General features: G+C 50.1%; 1 protein-coding gene across 1 annotated transcript in view; it reads right to left on the bottom strand.

The window, feature by feature from the left end:
- SLC44A4 (solute carrier family 44 member 4) overlaps nucleotides 1-9,163 on the bottom strand; it is a 183,622-nt gene extending 174,459 nt beyond the window's left edge. The window contains exon 1 of the mRNA XM_082264094.1: nucleotides 9,080-9,163. Coding sequence (XP_082120220.1) covers nucleotides 9,080-9,095 — 16 coding nt within the window. The 5' untranslated portion in view covers nucleotides 9,096-9,163. The remainder of the gene's footprint in view (nucleotides 1-9,079) is intronic.
- Between the last annotated feature and the right edge of the window lie 5,625 nt (nucleotides 9,164-14,788).

The following is a 14,788-nucleotide window of genomic DNA, read 5'->3' as shown; positions in this document are numbered from 1 at the left end:
TGGCTCTTTGATGAAGGTAAAAGGAAGAATGCATGAAAATATGTGAGCCATTTACATTCTATACTGGTAAGGAAGGAGGTGTCATGTTCTATTATTAACACAGGAGAAAGTTTAAAAGAGGAAAAAAAAAAAAAAAGAAGTAGTGAGATTTCACAAAACAATCCGGTCTGCTTAGTTTTAATCTGGCGAGCGAGTTCACTGAAGCATCACCCTGAATTAAAGAAGAACTCCAAGACACACAAAGAAAACTTTCAATATGACCTATGAGTAAAAATCCTGTTTCTATTTCTAAAACTGGAACACAGGCTAATATACAATTTAGTTCTTCTGAGCCAGGAAACCAGGGGCAATGTTTGTGTTCTCCCTTCTTCTGATATTAACCACTTTAGCTCTGGCCACTGTGCTGCTACTGCGGCACAGTGGCTTGTTATCATCCAGCGACGTAGACCTACGTCGCTGGACTCCTCCCCCTGTAGGCGGCACTTGCGCGCCGCTAAAGGCGCGCTCCCACTGTTTTCATTCACAGCGGGAGTCGGGCCAGGGGAGGAGCGGCGGCGATCGCCGCCGCTCTTCCCCAATCGTTGGGGAATCTAGTTTGGAGATCCGCCCGCCTGTGTGAACAGAGCAGGCGGATCTCCTAAGTGACAGGGAGTGACAGATCGGAGTGTTCAGCATAGCTGAACATCCAATCTGTCCCTGGCTCACTCAGTCACCTCCCCCCACACGTCAGTAAGCACCAGGCATACATTAACCCCTCCCTCTCCAATAAAATTAACCCCTTCCCGGCCAGTCATTTTTACAGTAACAGTGCATATTTATAGCACTGATTACTGTAGAAATGTCACTGGTACCCCCAAAAGTGTCAAAAATGTCAGTCAAGGGTCCGATCTGTCCGCCGCAATGTCGCAGTCCCGCAAAAAAAAAAAAAAAAAAAAAAAAAATCGCAGATCGCCGCCATTACGCGTTAAAAAAAAACCCCAAAAAATGACAAAAATCTTTCCCTTAGTTAGTAAACGCAATAACTTTTGCGCAAACCAATCAAAATACGCTTATTGTGAATTTTTTTTACCAAACATAGGTAGCAGAAAACAAACAAATTGGCCAAAAATTAAAAAAAATTTGATTTTTAAATTTTTTTTGGGGGGGGGGGAATTTCATATAAAAAAAAATGTGAAAAATATTGTTGTTTTTTCAAAATTTACGCTCTTTTTTTTGTTTATAGCGCAAAAAGTAAAAATCGCACAGGTGTCCAAATACCACCAAAAGAAAGCTCTATTTGTGGGAAAAAAAGCACGTAAATTTCGTTTGGGTACGGCGTCGCACGACTGCGCAATTGTCAAAAAAATTTGCACAGCGCCAAATCGCAAAAAGTGGCCTGGACGTAAGACAGCAAAATCCTCCTGTGGTAAAGTGGTTAAACCCAAAAGCAAACATTTGCAGCTTACTAATTCTTAGATGTGATGACTGCATTCATTTTTTTAGGCTACCTTTTCTTTAGTTTCACCTGGTGATCTGGCCAGTAAGTCTGTTTTTAAACAGAACAAGCTCGCCTGCAAATGTACCAGTTAAAGCATTGAGACAAACCATTTTCCAGTGAAAGGGGTGCTTAAAATGACCAGCTTTTATTTATGTGTAACCTTTATCCCAGAGGGATAGAGACCATTGAGTACTGTCCGTGATACTTTTTTTATTTGCACTAACATACAATTTTTCAGGACAAGCTTTCGGGGTATGTCCCCTTCATCAAGATCCAAGCAGTACTGATCTCCCAGAGGGATAAAATCTGTTTGCTGTAACTGCAGTGTGAGCTGGAATTTGGTTTCAATGTATTAGTATATATAAATCAGTTAGTACATCTATCATCAATAAAGCATATAGAAAAGTAATAGGGTTTATAAGGTGCCATAGAAACAAACCAGTGTCAATTTATAAAAATATTCAATTTTTTATTATATAAATGTTAAAAAATGTTTTAAAAGAGCGATTTTCTTTTTAACATGAAAAAAAAAGAAAAAAATCCAGTTATTACGCGACATGTTTTATCATGTTTAGTGAATCCAACATTCCCCTCCCCCCCCCCCCCAGACTGATAATGCTGCTTTTGATGTGCTCCTTCATCCAGAGTGGGGACACTCGCGTCGCCGGTGACCCGCTCCCACTGTGATTATACACAGCGGGAGCCGATTTGTGGGTACCGCAGAGGCGATGTCTACCGGCACGCTCCAATAATTCAGCCCCCCCCAGTAAAAGCACCTCACACAGTACAAAAAACACTATCTAGGCACACCAGTTAACCCTTTGATCACCCCTGATGTGTAACCCCTTCCCAGCCAGTGTCTTTAGTAGAATGACAGTGCATATTTTTAGCACTGAAGTGAACACTGTATTAATGTCACTGGTCCCAAAAAAGTGTCACTTAGTGCCCAATTGTCCACCGCAATATTACAGTCCCGATATAAGTTGCTAATTGCCCGCATTACTAGCAAAAAATAAATATCCCATAGTTTGTAGAGATGGTAACTTTTGCACAAACCAAACAAATATACGCTTTTTGGGATTTGTTTTTAACCACAAACGCAGCAGAATACATATTGGCCATAAATCTATGAAGAAATTTGATTTTTTTTTTCAATTTTTTTCATTGGATATATTTTATAGCAGCAACTAAAATATTTTTTTCTCAAAATGGTCTCTTTTTTTTTTTATAGCGCAAAAAAATAAAAAAAAAATAAAAAAAACGGCAGAGGTAATCAAATACCACCAAAAAGAAAGCTCTATTTGTGGGTGAAAAAAAAACAAATTTTATTTGGGTACAGCGTAGCATGACCGCGCAGTTCTCAGTCACAGCAACACAGAACCGTATTGCAAAAAAATGGCCTGGGCATGAGGGGGGGGGGGGTACATCTTCCGAAGGTCAAGTAATACACTTTCTCACCCTGCTCTGCACATGCTCAGTTGCTCTCTGTTTTTAAGTACTGTGCCAAATTTGTAGGGGCCAATCTGTTGACAGCCTAAAGATTTACTGCTGCTCAGGGGGCTCTGGGCTTCAGCAAAATGGTGGCCTCCAGCAAGAAGAAACAGTCCTGGAGGCAATTTATTAATATTGGTACCATAAATATTAATGTGGGATGTCTGTTTCTTAATAAAAAAAATTATTATATATATTTTTTTTCCTAGGAAGTTCCACTTTAAAGCTAAATAAAGATCCTGCAAGTAGAGGAACGTATATACCCATTCATCTGCTAGCAATGCACTCAGCTTTTAAAGTGGATATAAAGGCTTTCTTTTTTTTTTTAACCTGCTGACAGATCGGCTTTTTTTTTACAACGACGTAAGTCTCTTCAGTCACAGACACTTCTCCCTGCCTGTCAGCACTTTTATTCTGTAGCTGTACATAAAGCCGCGCATGCTCAGTGTACAGACTTGGCATGTTTTAGTGCTGGGACAAAGTTAACTCCAGTGTACATGTGCAGACGCTACGTCATCCCAGCTCAGCCAATCAAGGTGGCCAGAAACTCCAGACCCAGTAGACTGGGTGAAGATGGGAGTGTTGATCACAGAGGGCAGTGGCACATAGCAGCTTGCTTTGTTGGGCAAATGTGTCACAATGGGCAAATCTGCTGTATATATCTGCATAATATGGCAAATATCCAGGGGGCCCATAAGTTTGAATTTTACTTTGGCAGTTTTTCTTCCTGTGGACTGGGTGGTGCAAGCCCTGCCCAGTTTCTTTTGCTAAACTACTGAATCCATCCCACAACCTTCACCTCACTAGTTGACTTGTACTCGCGAAATAAGAACTAGGAGGGTTAATTAGACCCTTTCAGAAAACAAAGGCAGTCAAGTATTATTAGCAGCTAGTTGCTTGTGAAGACATTTTTTGGCTTGTAGACCTCAATAAGGATCTAGGAGGACTAATTAGACTCCCAGAAAACAACGGCAGTCATGTTTTATTAGCAGCATAAAGGCGCACAATTTGTTGTGGAGACGATTTTTATTCACGCTCATTGTTCAAAGTTCCTGGATGTCTGGCAGGAGCAGGGGGTCAATCAGCAGACCCAGGTCCATATAATGCAGGCGATGGGCAGGTGGGACGGGGACAGGTTGAACTGGTTGTACTGGGGTCGGGAGTGAGACAATACAGGTTTATGACGAGGAGGTGGTGGTGGAGAAAGTCAGACGCTGGATACTGACTGTAAAGCATTACACACAGAACAGGAAGAAGGAAAGACTGTTGAAACAAGACAAGTGATAAAGATGACTGATAAAAGGAGATGGAAAAAGATATCACTGGGGACATGGGATACAAATATTGTTTGGGGACACTTCTAGGAATCATTAGTCAAAGCGAGATAATGAAACCTATATCCAGTATTTGCAGATCTCAGCTCTCATCTTATGTACTTCTATATTTCCTAATACATGTCTTCTGTTTATTATGTACATACACACATCTATAAATGGCATACAAGAACGAGGAGCAGTATGTATATATAGAGGGGGGCCAACACAAAAAGGTGTTACAAATATAGAGGGGGGGGGGGGGACAGGTGACATAGGAAGATATTAATGATAAGGGAGGACTGGTGCTAAAGGAAGGTATTATTGATATATGGGGGGGGGGGGGCAGGTGGTATAGCAAGGTTTTCTTGATATGGGGGGGGGGGCATATAGGAGAGGGGGACGGGTGACATAGGAGAGAGGGGGGGGCAGGTGACATAGGAGAGAGGGGGCACGGGGCAGGTGATCTAGGAGGGCGGAACAGCAGGTGATATAGGAAAGTGGAGGGGGGAGCAGGTGAAAGGGGGGGCAGGTTATATAGTAAGGAGGAGAGGGGGAACAGGTGATATAGGAGGGAAAAAAGGAGGGAAGGAGGGAGGGGGGACAGGTGATATAGGAAGGGAGGGAGACAGGTGATATAGGAGGGAGGAAAGGAAGAAAGGAAGGAAAAAAAAGGAAGGAAGGAAGGAAGGAAGGAAGGAGGGGGAGGGCAGGTGATATAGGAGAGGGGGGGGGGAACAGGTGATATAGGAGGGGGGGGGACAGGTGATATAGGAGGCAAGGGGGGGGGACAGGTGATATAGGAGGCAAGGGGGGGGGACAGGTGATATAGGAGGCAAGGGGGGGGGGGACAGGTGATATAGGAGGCAAGGGGGGGGGGGGGACAGGTGATATAGGAGGCAAGGGGGGGGGGACAGGTGATATAGGAGGAAGGGGGGGGAGACAGGTGATATAGGAGGAAGGGGGGGGGGACAGGTGATATAGGAGGCAAGGGGGGGGGACAGGTGATATAGGAGGCAAGGGGGGGGGGGACAGGTGATATAGGAGGCAAGGGGGGGGGGGACAGGTGATATAGGAGGCAAGGGGGGGGGGGACAGGTGATATAGGAGGCAAGGGGGGGGGGACAGGTGATATAGGAGGCAAGGGGGGGGGACAGGTGATATAGGAGGCAAGGGGGGGGGGACAGGTGATATAGGAGGCAAGGGGGGGGGGGACACAGGTGATATAGGAGGCAAGGGGGGGGACACAGGTGATATAGGAGGCAAGGGGGGGGACACAGGTGATATAGGAGGCAAGGGGGGGGACACAGGTGATATAGGAGGCAGGGGGGGGAGACAGGTGATATAGGAGGCAGGGGGGGGACAGGTGATATAGGAGGCAGGGGGGGGGGACAGGTGATATAGGAGGCAGGGGGGGGGACAGGTGATATAGGAGGCAGGGGGGGGGGACAGGTGATATAGGAGGCAGAGGGGGGGGACAGGTGATATAGGAGGAAGGGGGGGGGGAGACAGGTGATATAGGAGGAAGGGGGGGGGACAGGTGATATAGGAGGCAAGGGGGGGGACAGGTGATATAGGAGGCAAGGGGGGGGGGGACACAGGTGATATAGGAGGCAAGGGGGGGAGACAGGTGATATAGGAGGCAAGGGGGGGGGACAGGTGATATAGGAGGCAAGGGGGGGGGACAGGTGATATAGGAGGCAGGGGGGGGGGACACAGGTGATATAGGAGGCAAGGGGGGGACAGGTGATATAGGAGGCAGGGGGGGGGGGGGGAGACAGGTGATATAGGAGGCAGGGGGGGAGACAGGTGATATAGGAGGCAGGGGGGGGACAGGTGATATAGGAGGCAGGGGGGGGGGACAGGTGATATAGGAGGCAGGGGGCGGGGACAGGTGATATAGGAGGCAGGGGGGGGGGGAAAGGTGATATAGGAGGCAGGGGGGGGGACAGGTGATATAGGAGGCAGGGGGGGACAGGTGATATAGGAGGCAGGGGGGGACAGGTGATATAGGAGGCAGGGGGGGGGGGACAGGTGATATAGGAGGCAGGGGGGGGGGGAAAGGTGATATAGGAGGCAGGGGGGGGGACAGGTGATATAGGAGGCAGGGGGGGACAGGTGATATAGGAGGCAGGGGGGGACAGGTGATATAGGAGGCAGGGGGGGGGGACAGGTGATATAGGAGGCAGGGGGGGGGACAGGTGATATAGGAGGCAGGGGGGGGGGACAGGTGATATAGGAGGCAGGAGGGACAGGTGATATAGGAGGCGGGGGGGGAGACAGGTGATATAGGAGGCAGGGGAGACAGGTGATATAGGAGGCAGGGGGGGGACAGGTGATATAGGAGGCAGGGGGGGGGACAGGTGATATAGGAGGCAGGGGGGGGACAGGTGATATAGGAGGCAGGGGGGGGACAGGTGATATAGGAGGCAGGGGGGGGACAGGTGATATAGGAGGCAGGAGGGACAGGTGATATAGGAGGCGGGGGGGGGGGGAGACAGGTGATATAGGAGGCAGGGGGGGCGGACAGGTGATATAGGAGGGGAGGGGGGGGACAGGTGATATAGGAAGGAAGGAGGGGGGGTGGGTGATATAGGAAGGAAGGAGGGAGGGGCAGGCGATATAGGAAGGAAGGAGGGAGGGGCAGGCGATATAGGAGGGAAGGGGGTGACAGGTGATATAGGAAGGAAGGAGGGGGGCAGGTGATATAGGAGGGAGGGAAGGAAGGGGGGGGACAGGTGATATAGGAGGGAAGGAGGGAGGGAAGGGGGGACAGGTGATATAAGAGGGAAGGGAGGGGGACAGGTGATATAAGAGGGAAGGGAGGGGGACAGGTGATATAAGAGGGAAGGGAGGGGGGGGACAGGTGATATAGGAGGGAAGGAAGGGGGGTGGACAGGTGATATAGGAGGGAAGGGGGGGGGGCAGGTGATATAGGAGGGAAGGGGGGGGCAGGCGATATAGGAGGGAAGGGGGGGCAGGCGATATAGGAGGGAAGGAAGGAGGGGGGACAGGTGATATAGGAGGAAAGGAAGGAGGGGGGACAGGTGAGGAAGGAGGGAAGGGGGGGGGGCAGGAGATATAGGAAGGAAGGAGGGGGGGCAGGAGATATAGGAAGGAAGGAGGGGGGGCAGGAGATATAGGAAGGAAGGATGGGGGGACAGGTGATATGAGGGAGGGACAGGTGATATGAGGGAGGGACAGGTGATATGAGGGAGGGACAGGTGATATGAGGGAGGGGGGGGACAGGTGATATAGGAGGGAAGGAAGGAGGGGGGGGACAGGTGATATAGGAGGGAAGGGGGGGACAGGTGATATGAGGGAGGGGGGGGGGGGACAGGTGATATGAGGGAGGGGGGGGGGGGACAGGTGATATGAGGGAGGGGGGGGGGACAGGTGATATGAGGGAGGGGGGGGGGGGACAGGTGATATGAGGGAGGGGGGGGGACAGGTGATATGAGGGAGGGGGGGGGACAGGTGATATGAGGGAGGGGGGGGGACAGGTGATATGAGGGAGGGGGGGGGGACAGGTGATATGAGGGAGGGGGGGGACAGGTGATATGAGGGAGGGGGGGGGACAGGTGATATGAGGGAGGGGGGGGACAGGTGATATGAGGGAGGGGGGGGACAGGTGATATGAGGGAGGGAGGGGACAGGTGATATGAGGGAGGGGGGGGAGACAGGTGATATGAGGGGGGGAGACAGGTGATATGAGGGGGGGAGACAGGTGATATGAGGGGGGGAGACAGGTGATATGAGGGAGGGGGGGACAGGTGATATGAGGGAGGGGGGGGACAGGTGATATAGGAGGGAAGGGGGGGGGACAGGTGATATGAGGGAAGGGGGGGACAGGTGATATAGGAGGAAAGGAGGGAAGGGGGGGCAGGTAATATAGGAGGGAAGGGGGGGGACAGGTGATATAGGAGGGAAGGAGGGGGGGACAGGTGATATAGGAGGGAAGGAGGGGGGACAGGTGATATGAGGGAGGGGGGGGACAGGTGATATAGGAGGAAAGGAAGGAGGGGGGGACAGGTGATATGAGGGAAGGGGGGGGACAGGTGATATGAGGGAGGGGGGGGACAGGTGATATAGGAGGGAGGGGGGGACAGGTGATATAGGAGGGAGGGGGGGGACAGGTGATATAGGAGGGAGGGGGGGACAGGTGATATAGGAGGAAAGGAAGGAGGGGGGACAGGTGATATAGGAGGGAAGGGGGGACAGGTGATATGAGGGAGGGGGGACAGGTGATATAGGAAGGAAGGAGGGGGGGGGGGACAGGTGATATAGGAGGGAAGGGGGGGACAGGTGATATGAGGGAGGGGGGACAGGTGATATAGGAGGAAAGGAAGGAGGGGGGGGACAGGTGATATGAGGGAGGGGGGGACAGGTGATATAGGAGGAAAGGAAGGATGGGGGGGACAGGTGATATGAGGGAGGGGGGGACAGGTGATATAGGAGGGAAGGAGGGGGGGGACAGGTGATATATGAGGGAAGGAGGGGGGGACAGGTGATATATGAGGGAAGGAGGGGGGGGACAGGTGATATAGGAGGGAAGGAGGGGGGGGGGGACAGGTGATATACATGGAATCGGAGGAAGTAGAGCTGTACTGAGGTATATGGGAGGACAGGTGATCTAGGACGATGTGTATTCAGGTGATAAATTGAGGTGTGTGATGACGTAGTAATCATGTGTACACTGACAGACATGTCGTATCTCGGTATGAGTGAGATGTGAGGAGACTCCTCCAGCCGGCGGAGAGGAAGGTGGATATATTGAGGTGTATGGAGGAAACACTTACCGTACTCCTCCGCCATTTTCCCGGGGTTCCGTCCGCTCTCACCGACTCCCGGCACTCCAGTCAGGTACCCGCAGACGTGACTGCCCCGCCCATCAAGCTAGCCACGCCCCGTTCTCACCTGTAGTTGGATGAACTCCGCCCTTTTACTCGCAACACGCCCCCTTCTCCTGCTAGACTCCCAGGTGTTGTGTTTACTGATCACACCGAGATATACAGAGAGAGAGCCACACCATCTACCATAATCCCAGCACCGAGCACACCCTCCACTGTGCACCGAGCACACCATTAACCAAGCATACCGCACACCCCATCCACTGTGCACCGAGCACACCATATACCAAGCACACCGCACACCCCATCCACTTTAGACCAAGCACACCATACAGCCACTGTCAAAAGTTTTGGAGAATGACACAAACATGAAATTTTCACAAAGTGAACGCCTTCTGTGTTTTAGATAATTTTGTCAGATGTTTCTATGATATACTGAAGTTTAACCAGTTCTGGACCGGAAGATTCCCCTCTTAATGACCAGCCTATTTTTTGCAATTCGGCACTGCGTTATTTTAACGGACAATTGTGCGGTCATGCAACACTGTACCAAAATAAAATGGGTGGCCTTTTTTTCCCCACAAGTAGAGCTTGGGGAAAGATTTATTTTTAATTTATTTTTTACTAGTAATGGTGGCGATAAGCGATTTTTAACGGGACTGCGACATTGACACTTTAGGGGGACCGGTGACATTACTACAGTAATCAGTGTTAAAAATATGCACTGTCACTGTACTGACACTGGCAGGACCGGCCTTGGGTGTTCAGGCGCCCTGTGCAAGCTAATCCTGTGGTGCCCCCCCCCCCCCGCACATCTTCTTGCACCTTTTTTGCACTTTGACTTTTCTTTTTTTTTACTATCACTAATAACTTAGCCCCCCTTACATTAGAGACCCCCCCCCCCACAGAGCCCCCCTTACATCAGAGACCCTCACAGAGGCCCCCCTTACATCAGAGACCCTAACAGAGGCCCCCTTACATAAGAAACCCTCACAGAGGCCCCCCTTACATCAGACCCTCACAGAGGACCCCTTACACCAGAGACCCTCACAGAGGCCCCCTTACATCAAAGACCCTCACAGAGCCCCCCCCCCTTACATCAGAGACCCTTACCTCCCGCTGTGTGGCCTGATCATCTGCGTGCTGTGATGGCGCCCTGTGCGGCCACACAGCTCGCACACCCCAAAGGCCGGCCATGGACACTGGCAGGGAAGGGGTTAACACCAGGGGCAATCAAAGGGTTAAATGTGTGCTTAGGGGGGTGCTTTCCAACCAGGGAGGGCTGGCAGCCTTAGGCCTGGGGGAGCAAGTCCAGTCAGGTGGCCCATTGAACCACCGAATCAGCTCACCACCCATGCCCACCTGGTTTTATAAGTGATATTGATGTAATGAAGCAAGACAAATATGACACAATGTAGTAACATAATTTAATGTTAATAGCAACAAAGGAGGTTTAATAAAAACAATGCACCAATGCAGCCTGATCAGTGCCCATAAATGGAGCCTGTTCAGTGCCCATCAATGCACCCTCTTCAGTGCCCATCAATGCAGCTTTTTTTGTGCCTGCCAATGCAGCCTCACCAGTGCCCATCAATGCAGCCTCACCAGTGCCCATCAATGCAGCCTGATTAGTGCCTATCAATGCAGCATCACCAGTGCCCATCAATGCAGCCTCACCAGGGCCCATCAATGCAGCCTCACCAGGGCCCATCAGCTCAGCCCCATCAGTGCAGCCTCACCAGTGCCCATCAATGCAGCCTGATTAGTGCCCATCACTGCAGCCTCATCAGTGCCTATCAGCTCAGCCTCACCAGTGCCCATAAATGCAGCCTGATTAGTGCCTATCAGTGCCTTGCTTGAGAGGAAGTCAGGCAAAGGAGGGAGAGTGAGGGGGTTGAAAGTCTCAGTTGGTTATTCTTTCTTTTATAGTTCTAAAAAAAAAAATTGTCAGAATCAATTTATTTTGTTTTACTAACCGTCCGCCATGTTAGAAGGCTTTTCAGCTGATGCCACATTTCCCCCTTTGATGCTAACGTAGCGAGAGTGTGAGCAGGGACCAAGCATCACATAGCACCATTGCTACCCCTAACATGGCTTTTAGCCCACTCGCATCTGGGAACCAATATCCAAACCAACTGCCAGCATTAAACCCAGGTCTGCACAGGTACATGAGCTAGCTTTCTCATGGTTATCAATCTTCCAACAGCAATTACTAAAATTGAACTTACCACACACCCCTCCCTCAGCAGCTAGCAGGTAGTCTAAAGCAAGCCCATTCTGGTAAATACCGGTACGTAGCTTGGTTCCTTGCTTAGCTAGTAGGTTAAAAGCATTCACAGACTCATTAGTAATGATTTCTAATACAGCTTGTAGCCTGATAATTTGGTTAAGCATATAGATAGGGGTACAATAACCATATGGTCCATACTCCGCCCAGAGTGGCGGGGCCATAATACTGGACAATACATTTAGGGGGCCATTCATTGTGTTTCCAACTCCCTATCTGGAGGCCAGGTGCCCTATTTTTCCTCTGTAGCTTCTCATATACAGGGATTCCCAGTTGTTCCCCGCTCCTAATAGGAAGGAGGAAGAATGGGGGTTTTAAGGTACCTAAGACTGCTCCTGACCAGTCTTGGGTAAGCTCTGAGTAAGCTTTGTTCCCACAAATCCAGTACAGTATCTCTGGGGCCTTCCAGTTCGACTCTTTTGTGAGATCCTCCCATACCCCCTGTAAATTGGTGAAATTAGAAAAAGGAGGTGGGTTAGGCTCCAGTACATCGTTATTTCCCCACCAAGATGTCCTTTTTAAAATAATAACATTGTAATACCGCTGCCCTAGGCAGGCCATTTCTCCTACATAGGTTTTATATAGGTGGGCTGATCTGGCTATACAGTATTTCCCAACTATTGATGTTTTCAGATGCCATTCTGATTTTACTCGCTTGGAGGGCTTTTCGGAGACGGCATTGTAAGACATATTGTAATCCATCTGCTGGCAGGGGCGGATCCAGAGTCTAGTCTCGGGAGGGGCACTGCCAGAAAATTGCAACAATCTCCATTTTATTCTTTAGTGTGAGGGTCCTTTCACACGGCGCACCGTCCAAAGAGGTCCGTTCTGCTCAGCAGGGGGATCGATCCACCGATCCCCGCTGAGCAGGCGGATGACAGCTCCGTCTCCACTCTGTGTGTGTGTGGAGACGGAGCTGTCAGATCCCCGCTGTCCTCCATGGGGAAATCAGATGAGAACGGTCCGCCTGTCCATTCTCATCTGATCCGCCAGATGGATGGAAAATAGGGTTTCCATCCGTTCGGATTTCACGGACAGTGTCGAATCGGATAGCAGCGGATGTCAGTGGAGATGTCTCTGCTGACATCTGCTGCCCCATAGGGATGCATGGAGCATCCGATCCGGTCCACCTGAAAAACTGAAACTGAAAGAAGGATCGGATCGCCCATGTGAAAGGGGCCTTAGTCTCTGCAAAAAAAAAAAGTTTTGGGGGTCCTAAGTAATTTTCTAGCAAAAAAAAAATGATTTTAACTTGTAAAGTGACAGAAATAGGCCTGTTCCTTAAGTGGTTAAAGTGGAGTTCCACCAATTTTAATAAGTTGAGATGTACGTAATCCCCTTTAAAAATGGCAAAGGTAAGGACAGGGCACTTTTTTTTTTTTCTTTAATACATACAATTTTACTTACTTTTGTACTTGTCACTTTCACTCTCTGTGTCACAGTCACTGTCACTGAGTGACTGCTCAGCCTCAGAATCAGATTCTTCTCCTGGGTCGGTGCTGCTGGCTGCCTGGCTTAGTTGGAGTCATCACACAATACTAGCCCAATTCAGTAAAGTGATTTTGCTGAAGACGAAGTACAGTAACATCAATTCAGCATTTCAGCGGCAGCATGGATTCCACTTGGAGAGAAGCTGGAGCCTGGAAGGAAGGAGGTGGGTGGAGCCAGGCTCTAGGCGCGCGAGGAAGGAGACTCAGCCTCCGCTGTGGATGCTGGGGCATCGCTCTCCTCCTCCACTCCTTAGGACCGGTGAGGTGACGTCACTGGTTGCTAGACGCCAATCGGCGATTGGCATAGCAACCAGTACACTCACTGTGGGCTGCGGCTTCTGTTCTGTACAGGCCAGCGGCGCGGCGGCCGGACTACAAGAGAAGCTTTCAGCTCCGCCGCCACTGCTGGCTTGCTGGCCTGCTCCTGGGGAGTCTGGACTCGGGGAGAAAGGAATTTGGTAAGTCTGCCGGACTGGAGAGTAAGTGGGTAATATTTTTTTCGGGGGGGGGGGGGGATTGACCCGATGCCCCCCCCCCCCTGGATCCGCCACTGTCTGCTGGGTGTCCAAAGGCCACTGGTCCCCCATGTTAGTTCCCCAACACACATACCAATTTGATACCTTTAAATTATCAGCTACTTTCTCTGCCAATTCCATGAACAGATTATTGGTGCTTGGGGGGTATTTCTATGCCTGTGCTAAGCTCTTCATAGAGGGAATGGAATACTTGGTGAGTGGCACTCTTGGTTATTTCTGTTTCCATAGATGTGTGTACAATTTCCCAGGGTCTGATCCCTTCCCATATATGTTGACTCCGAAGTTACTACCCCATTGTGTTAAAAATTTAGTGAGTTTGTATATGGTGAAGTTTACATAGGTGCAACTCGCTATTGAACAGCTAGACAGGCCAAGCAGGGACTGCAGGATAGCATCCTGGGTCTCCTTTCCCCATGTTCCCCAAACGACACAAACCCACTGGGGGCAATAGTTCCAGTACTTGTTATGGCAACTTGCTCCAAATCGCCCTGAACAGATGTATCTGTCATTTGCCAGGTGCTTTCATTGGGGAAGGCATTGAGGTTAATGGCAGAGCACACATCAAAAACCAAGCTCGCTGCTGTATTGGGGTTGGTCATCAGCTTGCCTGTGAAGCCAAAGCTCCGAACAACTAACCACGTTTTGGTGGCTATGGAGTCTACGCTAGTAGTTTTACACGGGTCACATGATGTGCCCCTCCCATGGGCCTGGCCAGTATTATCACCATGGTTACCGGAAAGATAGTTAGGGCATTTCTAAAAAACATCTAATCAGTGAATATTCCCAGTTTAAGCTGTGCATTGACCAGTCAGCTTCCGGGTGTGACTGGAGCAGAGCTAGCAGATATCAGATGTCCTATTCTTCCGCTGTGCGTTGACCCAATAGCTTTCAGGTCAGGCCTGGAGTTCTTCCCTCTGATTTCTCTGGTCAGTTTTAGCTTTTACAGGTCTTGAGGGTCTACTTTGCTCAGCCAGGAATCTGTGGTCAGCAGCTCGCTTTACCCTGGAGTAGTGTATCCAGGGGGTCACCTCGACCTTAAAGCGGAGTTCCGGGCACAAAAACGATATTTTTTTTTTTTGTGCCCCTCCGCTAGGTAGACCTGACCTGAAAAGGAATTGGATAGTTATTTTTTTTTTTGTTCACTAATTGAAGATCGTTAATACTCACCTCAGAGTACTTCCTCCCTCGGAGCCGCGGCTCACCCCGTCACTTCCTGTCTCGCTATGATTCCTGGGAGCTGAACGTCATAGCTCCCAGGAATCAATGCGACGGCACCAGCCCCACTCGTCATTTCCGGGCGACGCCGCATTCCCCTGCCAAACAGCTTCTGGGCATGCCCAGAAGC

This window comes from Pelophylax lessonae, assembly GCF_965119305.1.
Source record: "Pelophylax lessonae genome assembly, chromosome: 7".
In the NCBI taxonomy this organism is placed as follows: Eukaryota; Metazoa; Chordata; class Amphibia; order Anura; family Ranidae; genus Pelophylax; species Pelophylax lessonae.
The sequence above is the reverse complement of the archived record's forward strand: the minus strand, read 5'-3'. Positions and strand labels throughout refer to the sequence as shown.